Source organism: Lates calcarifer, linkage group LG13, assembly GCF_001640805.2.
Source record: "Lates calcarifer isolate ASB-BC8 linkage group LG13, TLL_Latcal_v3, whole genome shotgun sequence".
NCBI lineage: Eukaryota > Metazoa > Chordata > Actinopteri > Centropomidae > Lates > Lates calcarifer.
Window position 1 is genome coordinate 24,201,824 of NC_066845.1, and position 11,004 is coordinate 24,212,827.

Below are 11,004 nucleotides of genomic sequence, written 5' to 3' on the forward strand. Positions count from 1 at the left end.
ACACAGGTTAATCAGTGTCACATCATGATAATTTGGCCGTCGGACTGAGAGCTCCTCTCACAGAGGTTTATCTCCTACAATCTCTTTTTGTTCTTTTTATCAGTCTGTCGGCTCTGAGGTCAGGGGGAGGAGGAGGAGGAGGACGCTGAGCTCCAAAAAAAGAGCCTCAGCCTGCAGACGAGGACACAGACACAGACACAGCTGAGACGCTGGTTACGCACAGGAAGTTAAGTTAGATTGAAGCAGGGTTCAAGCCGAGGCGACACCTGACAAAATGTTGATCTCCAGCATGAGGGACACTGCTGTGCAGATTCTGTCACTGACTCGGTTTCGTTAATCATGTTACTTAAAGGATCATTCCAGTGGTTTGGAACTACAAATCAGATACATCTCACATCACAGTTAATAAACCATGCCTCTGTTTTTATAGCCATTCTTTGCAGCTGTTGTTTTGCATTCATTTCTGTGCATCACAAAAATCAGAAGGTTTCTGAAGCTTGTCTCAAAAGTCTAACAGATTTATATTATACAGAAATGAATGGATATTAACGGAACAGAAATTACTTAAAAATATATATAACTATATATATGAAACTCTACGAAATGCATTTGAATTTCTTTGGGAAAAATGTAAAATATGTGAACCGTAGTTAAAGATTTGCAAACGTTCTGGTACAAGCCTTTAATCAGCAACATCAAAGAATTTCAAATTCAGTTTTCTTAGTTTTATACGGAGCCTGGGAGGTCGAGAAATCTCAAGATAGTTTTGCATGATCTTGCAAAAGTACATCTTTTTTTTCCTCCATAGTTTGATCATTCAGACAGAATGAATCTTTTTATCCTTGGCTTGACCTGGGTTTCTTTCTTGTCAAAACAAAAAGAAATCACCAGCAACAACAAAGAGCTGGTGCTGGAGCCATTCTGACTTCTTCCACCAAAACACCAAAACACAACGTGAGGTTCTTGGATGGCAACACTGGCTCAATGCCAGACCCTTCAATCTGCTGGACTGCATACAAGAAAACTGTGATGCTGGGTGCGGGTGAATGTCATCACCGTGTAAACCTGACCTCACTCCTCTGCAACAAGGAGCATCCTGAGCAGGAAAAAATTTAAATAAAACACCGGATCAAGCAGAAACAAATCCACATTAATCCACATGCCGGTAATATACAATTATAATATCACTATACTCATTTTACAGATTATTATCAGGTGTCACCGAGGACATTTTAACACACTGCAAGGTTTTCTTTCTCTCTCTTTGTTGTCCTGTAGGTCTTTGTGGGGATTAGTGAGGTAAACACAGGATCACATGCTGCTTGTTCTACATCTTTCTCGTGCCAGCTCGCTAAACAGGTGAACGCCATGGCGTACGTGCGGGAAGTGTGCGAAATTTGGCAGTCTCTAAAAGGCTAAATGATGCCCTTCCTGTTTCTCTCAATGAGTGCCCTTGCTTGGATTAAAAAGAAAAAGAAAAAAACAAATCAGAAGAATCAAGTTGTTGAGGAAAGATAGAAAATCTCCAACTTCAAAAGCTGTTTGGTTTTAATGGCATTGTTTTTAGTCAAATGGCTCTGAAGATAAAAATACACTTCCTAAATAAGTTCAACCTTGGAGGAATTTTCTGCTGCCTTGCACTCTACATTATATGGAAGACGTTTTTGATCACATTCAGACAGAAGTGCACAGGTACAGGTAAACTCACCCTCTACCTCCTCCTCGTCGCAGATGTGCTTGAGTAAGGACGCCCCCCGGTCCAGCACCGCCTCGTCCTCCATCCTGTAGTAGTAAAAGAGGAAGAAAGACTGCTCACACTTTTCCTCCAGCGACAACGTGGAGCCATAGCGCTTCGGCTCGTTCACCTGCAACAAGTTTGGACTGGGACTGAGCCTGGTGCTGCTGGTGGCACTCATCTCTACCCCCGTCAAAGACTCATTGACAGACGCCCCTGTGTGACTACCTCAACGCTTGGAGATAGCACTTTAACATATACAGTAATTAAACTACACTCAAGTGTGAGAATGTGTGTCGTCCTTGAGGAGGGCAAAGTGCGCAGTCGATGTAATGGATTTAATCTGGCGGAGGGGGGGTGAGGGAGAGGACAGGAAGTCTCTGCTAATTGAGTGTGATGGCCAGAGCGAGTGGTGCTGGTCATGCGCAAAAAACGCCTGACTGACTGGGACTTGAACTCATCAAAATCTGGATCTGGCTCCGTCTCCACTTCATCTATTAGACACTGAATCAAGGTGTTGTCTTTTATTACTGTGGTGGGAACAAAAACATCTGATAAAAAGTGTCGTTAGTGTTGTGTCCAATCAGTCACACGCCCACACACACACTAACAAAAGCCTCTCCATCTGGCAGGTAATGCCTGCCAGCCCCCCTCGTCACCACCCCTCCACCTAAGAAACAAGTGGGGCATCACATGTCTGTCTACTCATCCGCCCTTACAGGATTACGCCGGCTTTACTTAAGTGACAACACACACACACACACAAACCCGTAACAGGCTGGCATGTCGGAGCCTCGGCTGCTCTCCGAGACGACTCCACACACACACACACACACACACACACACACACACACACACACGTCGCCTCAAACCGGCCGTACTGTTTCCCAACAAACATCGACATGAAAAGGATTAAAAAATGTTTCATTCAGGTCTGAAGCTGCCACAGAAACAGACAAAAAATCCCTGCAGTCGTTAACGTAAACTTCAGATCTAATTAAAAATATAACACATATACTTTTTATTAGTGGATATAAATTGCTCATTTAGGACCTCCACCCCCACCCCAGCACATACATCATCATCATACATGTCAAGTAATACCAGAACTGGTAGGAGTGGTAAGAACACTAAGACTGGTAATCTTAAGTGTTAGACATCTGTTTGTCTACTCACATATTAATAATTCTGTGTTTTTTTTCATTCAACAGTAATGTAATGTTGTTACTGTGTCCAATAATCCTTTAATCTGAGGATATTTACAATCTCATTAATAATTTCAGCTATTTTTTCTAGCAATTGAATCCATTCCAGGTCAAAGGGGACTGCCTGAGAGACACCCTGGACAAAAGGGGCTCAGGGGTCAAAGGTCAGCTGGAGAATAGTATTCTTCCAGCTGGCTGGGATTCAGTGTCTTACTACAGGATGTTTTAACATGAGGGGAGTCAGTATGATGCTCTCTGCACTCACTGTGTCATTCTGCATGACGTCCTCTAACTCTGAGACTCTTAAAAAACACTTGCTGGTTGTTCTGGTTTTCTCTGCAAGTGGACAACTCTCCAAACAACCAAGACTTTTGAAGCAGAAAATAAAGATTTAACTCTGAAACACCTCTTAAGTTCAGTGTCATTAGCACTTGAACTCACAAACCACAGATATTCTAGATATAATGCAGTTTAAACCTGTAGATTTTGTGCCATTTTTTGTTATTCTCAGCATATAATAACAAAGAATTTCTAAAAGAACTCTATACATGTCTTTAATAAAGGTTAAAAAAATAAGTCCATCTGCTCTGGGTCAGCTTGTGAGGAGTTTTAAAACACCACCATGATTCAGCCTCAGTTAAAAGCTGAGGCCTTCACCTCCTCTCCTGGAGATACTGCCCTTCCATCTCCCTCCATTGCCACCTATAGAACAACCATGGACATAACAGGCCAAACTCCACTCAGCCTGAACTGACGGCCCACACACACATCTCCCCACTGAGCTGTGTTTCTACTCCGAGCTTAACATATCATCAGAGAGGGAGAGGAAGATTACGTGCTTTAGTGACTTTTTTTTGTGAGAGAGAATTTTTTTTTTTAATTTGGATATGATATGAGACTAAAAGTATAAATCTACTGTCATTTTTGTGTATCAACAATTTATGATGTTTGGTGCATATGAGGAGTTATTCTCTGATTTTTAAAAAGAAAATATTAATAATTTTTCAATTTAACTTGACCCCCCTTGCCCTGTTTTGTCTGTTTCTACTTACAAAGTGATTTCCTACATTTCCCAGAATGCTTTTCACCACTGAATCAAAACACTGCACAGCAGACTACTTGCAGCACATCTTCTCCAACTTCCTTTTACCTACATATTATTAAGTTTGATCGTAATGTGCACCTTTTCCTGAGCTCATCCTACAGTAAAATCAATTTTACTTTTAGTGGTTGTGAGAGTTTCTGGGTTTGGTTTTTCTAGTTCTGACATGAAACCACACATGATAAGCTTTGCCTTTTATGATAATGTTGTAATCAACACAAAGAATATCAGTTAATAATGTGACAAACTCTTTACAGGATTTTAAAATTGCATAACGAAAGATAAGCTCCCATAAGTGACTGATTGATTCATTGATTGCTACATGTTTTAATAATCAGCATGGCTCTAACACAAAAGCAGCAGGTTAAGCAACATTAGAATACTTGTGTACTCTGCTGATATCAGCCTGTATGAATGAGCTCGCTCCAGCTGAAGGTGACATTTGCTGTGACTCTTTTTAAGCATCAGTTAAAACTGTTACACCACTGAGGCCACATCCACAGGGAGTAATCCACTTTTGTTGAGAGCTCACACTCACATCCAGAGGAAAACAGCTGCAGTAAGAAATCACCTTATAAGTCTAGTTCATGTCTTTTTAAAAGAACGTATGAGACACCCACCGGGACAGCAGCATAAGGCATCAGTTTCTAAACATTTTATGCCAGAAAATTCAAAAATATATTAAGTGTTCCTTCAGACGTTTCAGTTTTTTATGTTTTGTTTCAAGTTATACGACTACAATATCAACATAATATCACTTCTTTTACACTTAGAAAACTGCCAGAATTCAGGACTTTTCATTGCACTTGATGTGATCTCTACACAAAGCAACAGACTTTGTTCAGTTGGGATTTGCTCATATCTTTGAAAACTGTCTCTTTGTCTCAGAAAATACCTCAAAGTGAGGTTAAGGCATCTGCAAAATGCATGCAGGAATGCAAATAAGATTAGCAGCACCTGTGCATTTAGGGTGGATTCTTCCTTTAATCAATATTTAAGCTATGTGTGTATTGATGAGCGATAGCTAGACCTTCAGACAACCTTATTACAAGTTGTACAAGCAATCAAAACTTGACAGGCTGTTACTTTGCACTCATGATTGTATATTATCTGCTATCTGTCTGTCACTTCACAGATAACATATCAGTCTCCCTGTCCTTGTAGGGACTATGGTAATCTGCGTGTAGCCTACATTTACTATCTGTTTGGAAAGGAGAGAGTGTTCGCTGTACCCGAGCTGACGCAACTGTCGGCTGTGAGTCCAAACCATGGAAACATCAAACAGCCTTAAGGCATCCGGACTGTGTTATAGTATACAGTATCTGCTGGAGCCATCACATGAGATATGAGTAAATGTGTCCGGGTCATGTATCTAGTATCCTGGACTCCAATCAGGTTTACAAAAGTCAAATCCCCCGATGCAAAGACGGCAAAATGTCATCGGATATCACATTTCTCCGAAACTCAAAAGGTTTCTCCACACAATAAAAAGGACACCTACAGTTTTTGTCAAGTGATAGCCACACAGAGCTTTCGCCTGTCAGGAGTTTTCAGTGTGCGTGAGGCTGAAAATCAAAGCTTTGTTTCTTGGTAACTGTCACAAACACTACACCAAAACTTTCCACTGCTTACTCAAAATAAACAGGTGTCACATGGGAGGCAAAAAGCAGGGTTCAACTGGGATTTGAAGCCCTGAAATAATGGTTCCAAAATGATTAAGATAAATGTCACCACAGTTTTCTATAAGCACTCAGGTGACACTGCTACGACTGAAATGTAAACCTATTTCACTGATCTTTAATATGGTTTTAGGGTGCAGCACTAGCTTGTCTTATTTAACCATGCATTAATCCAGATACTAGTTTCATGCTTCTGTGATTGTTCAGTATCAAAGCAACAAAAGTTGATTGTCCCTCTACTTTACGCACAGTTGTATCAGAGGTATGCTTTTCTCTGAGGCTATGATCTTTGTGAAGCAATTACACTGCTGTTCATGTCTCAGTGCTTAAACTTTAACATGTTCAAACATTACATGACCTTTAAGGAGTTTGTTAACGTCCTGCCCCAGGCAGATTTGTAACCCACTCACCAGAGCAGCTCATGTTGAGATCAGATATAGTTATTTATTTTCTTTATATGATGTTTAAATGCGCCTCCAGCATGTTTTCCCAGTCTGATCATGTCTTGTAACTCGTCGAAACACTTGTTCCTGAAGTGCTCCTGATCTAGAAGCACTCATTCCCCTCGTATCAAGCACCAGAAGGTGTTTGTAGGCTCTTATACACACGCACAGGTGTCTCCTTTTCAATTTATCTAGTGGCTCTGCGTGGAGCGAGAGGCACTCCTGTAAAGCTCATTGAAGTCACTTACTTCTTGTTTCCGCTCATCTCGTCAGGTTGCGTGTGATAAATCTCCTTACTGAAAGTGCTGAGCAGAGCGGATCACCGGAGCGGCTGCTGATGTTTGACCTGACAAAGTAACACATGGAGAGGTCATTTCTCTGCTCTCTGGGGATTCAATGCACACTCTCTTTAGCTACAATAACGCCATGAAAAACACAGACATATTACACAGAATGGGGATCAAAGTCAGACTTATTATGCACCTGCTACTGGTCCAAAAATTAATGATTGATGAGACTTTAAAAAGGAAATATACACTAAAATATCATGCTGACGCTCTTTGTGCACCTTTGCATTTACTGTAGTGAATTTCAGCACAATTTACAAAACATTAATAAAATGATGGAACTGCTCTGACTCCAAAAATCAAGTGATAAACAGCACAGGAGTTTGAAACAGTATCCTACCATAAATCCTGCTTAATGGACTCTAATTATATCTGTCCCAAAGAAACGTCTGACCAAAACAAAACACCCTCCAGCTGCGCATTTACGCACAAGCCACTCTTTAATCCTGTGATGAATCATGAACTGTTTGAAACTGAACTTCAGATTGCGCATCATAAATCGAAATATATTAAAAGCGACAAAGAACACGTAAAGTTCATTTGAGTCCTTGAGGAACCGCTGTAGGAGAATAAACACAAATCGTGGTGATTTGCAGCCAAACGCCTCTTCACACATGCACACACACGGGCTTCAGGAATGTTACCTCTCTGAGGACTCACCGCTGTATTGATTATCTCTGGCTCTGTGTTTGGCTCCAGTTGTCACCCCTGCGGTGGCATGAAGGTGAAGAAGTCTACTTCCACTGCTCGGGTAAGTTTGTATGTGGCATTGTGCGGCGGCTGCGCTCAGCATGCTGCCGCCTCTATCTGCCGGACCATCCTTCTGTCAACGCCACTCCTCCTCCGGTGGGAGGTCAAATTGCTCCGCTGCTGCACCATCATCCCTTTCTTTTTCTTTTTCTTTTTTTCTTCCCAGTTGAACCAAGTCATTGTGGGTTGTACAGTTGTGCCAGACACAGTCAATGCAGGAGCACACGCTGTCCAACGTGAAGTCAGTGATCTGTGGACACTGAAAACACGAACACAAGGAAGTTAAAATCAATCATATAGAATATTAGGTTGTTAATCTACATGAGTAAATGTCCAGAAAGTGCTCGAAGGTCTTGGAAAACAAAACCGAGACTTAAACGTTTCCTTACATGTCTCTGATTTGAGTATTTCTGTTGGTATTTTCACCACTAAAAATTATATCTATAGCGTCTTAAAAAGTATTGCAGGATTGTTGCAGCGTCTTCATATGGGACACTTGCTGGGATTGTTTATTTATTTCAGATGAGAATGGAGTACTTTGAATCTACAGCGCCATCTGTTGGAGGCAACATGGTAACTCATGGCTGTCACTGCCTTTATACCTAGTATTTGCCTGTTTTATCAGCACAATCAGGTAAAAAAAAACAACAAAAAAAAAACAGAAATGCTTCAAAGATCAAGGCTTTCAATATTAAAAAAACAGAGCCCAGTGATCTGTTGAGGTAATCTATAAATATTTAAAAGCTATGTGTCTGTCATTTATATCTACGTCCCAGTCTAACCTATTATTTCTCACTCATTTCCTCAACAGGATTACACACGGTTTGGGGATTTCTTCAGTCAAAAGCTATTATCCCCAAGCTTTTTGGTTTTCTATTAGCTGGATTTTGAAGAGTTTTATCCAGAGCTTGTGTGGCTTTGTTCATTCTTACATGAAGTGTAAAAAGAAAGAAATGTAGATGGTTTACTGTCTATTATGGGCTTATTCAATTTTGTCCAGAGCCTCTTAGAATCATTCCTGCTCTTGGACTTGACTGGATATATCCCAGTAAAATCATGAAAAATACTTTTTTAAATATTAAAATACTTTTGTTGTGTGTGCTTCAGTTTTTTCTCTTTCAAGTCCTGAGAAAACCTGTCCTGTTTTTAGTTTGATTACCACGTCCCTTTAAATCTTTTATTCATGACAGGTGAAAATTTCTATTTTCTCAACTTATTACCTCATTTTTTCATCAAAGTTAACTTAATGTAAACCAGGCAAATAAATCAAATGACATACCTGTCAGGGTTAAATCCCAGCAAAAGAAAGATCAATGGTTCAGTATTATTGATCACTGAGTAAATCTACCCTGGTTTTTCTCTATAAGGAAGAGGATGTCCATGGAAAGTTACACGTTTACTCGGAAAGGGGGAAAAACCTTAAACCTACTGATCTCCTCTCACCTTTGCCAGTTCCAACGAAACGACTTTACAGCAAGGTGAATGATTTTTTTTTTTTTTCTTTAGCCGAAAGTTCACTTGTTCACAATTGACTCACAGGTAAATGAATAGCTTTTCCTCACGACTAGTGGCACTGCTTTTTATATCCTATGTTATTAATAAAGTATTCACAATGTTAACTAGGTTACTTCCGCTAACTTACTGCTCATTAAATCATAAACAGATGTGCAGCAGTTATGCTAGCATGTTACGTTAGCAATGCTTTAACGAGAGAAGACAGATAAAAATAATTTTAGCGGCACTCCCGACATAAGTGATCGATGATACTGAAACAACATAACGTTTACTTGTACCACTTTCACAGAAAAGTAGCTCAGTCTCATGAAAACAGTATTTATCACGATTCGTTTGCGGAAAATTACAAAAAGATTTTACCGGTTAACAATTTTAAAGGTTCGCGCATGCGCTCTTCCAAACTGTGTCACACAAAAAGATTCCCCCAGTGTTTTCCGCATAGTTTGATTTTTTCCCCTTTAAAATGGCGGGTAAAAATGTATTTGAGTGGGTTGCTATAATTAAGGGTACTTTTTGTACCATCAGGGTACTTCCGAAAATTTCCGCTATATTCAAGAGGTTTAAAGTTTAAACTATAAGTTAGGTGTGGAGGGAGAAACATTACGTCATGGACGCAATTATGTTAGGCTACTTTAAAACCCTTTGCACCCAATCTCCCAAACTGCATTAAGTACTGTGTATTAAAGGAAATTATTGATAGTTGTCGGTCTATCCAGTGATATTTAGCAACAAGGAACTGCTAATAGCGAATATGGCACAGTTAATTTTCCAAAATTTAAACAAATATAAGCTACAAAACTCAGTTTAAATTATAGCCCTTAGCATAACTGAACCCCTAGCAACAATATAGGCTATGTCCTGTTTTTTGGAAATGTTTTCATCTGTTCACATAAGCGCAGACTTTTTACATTAAATGTAACATAAACAAAAAGACATGAAACGTATCTACTTTTACTACAATTGGGCAGTTTCTACACTGTGATTGGGCAACTTTTTGTCAGTCAAATCTGGCAACACTGTCTTCTGGCATCATCTTTAAGGTAGTAGTTGGGTCAAATAAAATAAAAACTGATGCAAAGACACTGTAAGGTGACATGGTATTATTATATACACATCCATTGTGTTTCTGCCATCTGACAAATGCAAGTCCAGTTTTCACTTAGGCCAACATTTTAGCTGTGGTTTGTTCTCCACACCCATCTCCAAAGATACTTCTTACGCAGCAAGGTTTTAATTTTTTTTTTTTTTTTTTTCCACCATCAAGTCCCTAACTTTGGCTCTGATAAACCCAGTGACCCTGTGTGTTTATCAATGCTTGTTTGCTGAAAACAGCTGCCTGCTGACAGCGGTGAGACTGAACATACAGGAAATGAGCCGTAAAATCAAAACAACCAGCTAAAAGGGGACAAGAAGCTCCACAGAGCTATACGGTGGTGATAACTCTCTTTGGTATTGTCATTATGAACAACCCCTTTCAATCATTGGACTTTTGGTTTTACACATTTTAAATAATTTGTTTTAATGCATAAGAACCAAAACAAAGGTCACTACTGTAAACTGCAAACTACTGCAATCTCTGGATTATGCACAGTAACAAGAGAGCAGCATTTAATATGTATGAAAATCAAGGTTAAACATTATTTACTGGGGATATTAAATGTTTCAGGTGTCATCCAAGACACACTCTGATACCTGATGCTTTTTGGAAAGTTGGGGGATATTGCCAAAACAGAGCCAGGACAGGGGGAATTTACTGAGACATCATTTGTCTCAACTGTCAAGTCAGAGAGTGATTTTATATCTGATATATATATTAAACCTTATGTTAAGAAGAATTTATCCTGTCTGGATGATTACAAGAGTGTATTCATGATGCAAAGTGAGTGTGCATCCTATGAACCATTTGGACCAGACATCTTTAAATGCAAAAATTGCCAAAATGTAAACAATTAATCAGCATGTATGAGCAAAATAATTAAGTCAGTCACAAAAAACATCAGCTATAATTGTGCAGTTAAAATACTTTGGCTTGTACGTCACATATAAGAGCCAAACTTTTAGCGGACTTCATCACTTCATCATAAGGCTTATTCAAGATAAATAAACACCTGAACATGCCATAGTCAAAAATAAGAGATTTGCTGTCTTGGGCTTTTTGCTACTTAAATTTTCCGCAAGTTGAAATTTGTTCACAAAACAGTGTTTTATGTTTTCATTCATAACACAAA

At 39.5% G+C, this 11,004-nt stretch overlaps 1 protein-coding gene across 3 annotated transcripts in view; it reads right to left on the reverse strand.

Annotated features, from left to right (window-relative positions):
* The window catches only part of slc4a4a (solute carrier family 4 member 4a), a 48,999-nt gene extending 41,575 nt beyond the window's left edge, over nucleotides 1-7,424 (reverse strand). Inside the window, exons 1-3 of one of the 3 annotated variants that reach the window (XM_018688473.2) lie at nucleotides 7,172-7,424; nucleotides 6,413-6,510; nucleotides 1,709-1,782 (exon numbers count right to left, since the gene is read on the reverse strand). In XM_018688473.2, the coding sequence (XP_018543989.1) occupies nucleotides 1,709-1,782; nucleotides 6,413-6,429 (91 nt within the window). In that variant the 5' untranslated portion in view covers nucleotides 6,430-6,510; nucleotides 7,172-7,424. The remainder of the gene's footprint in view (nucleotides 1-1,708; nucleotides 1,783-6,412; nucleotides 6,511-7,171) is intronic. The other 2 variants (XM_018688472.2, XM_018688469.2) reach the window with 2 other exon arrangements.
* Between the last annotated feature and the right edge of the window lie 3,580 nt (nucleotides 7,425-11,004).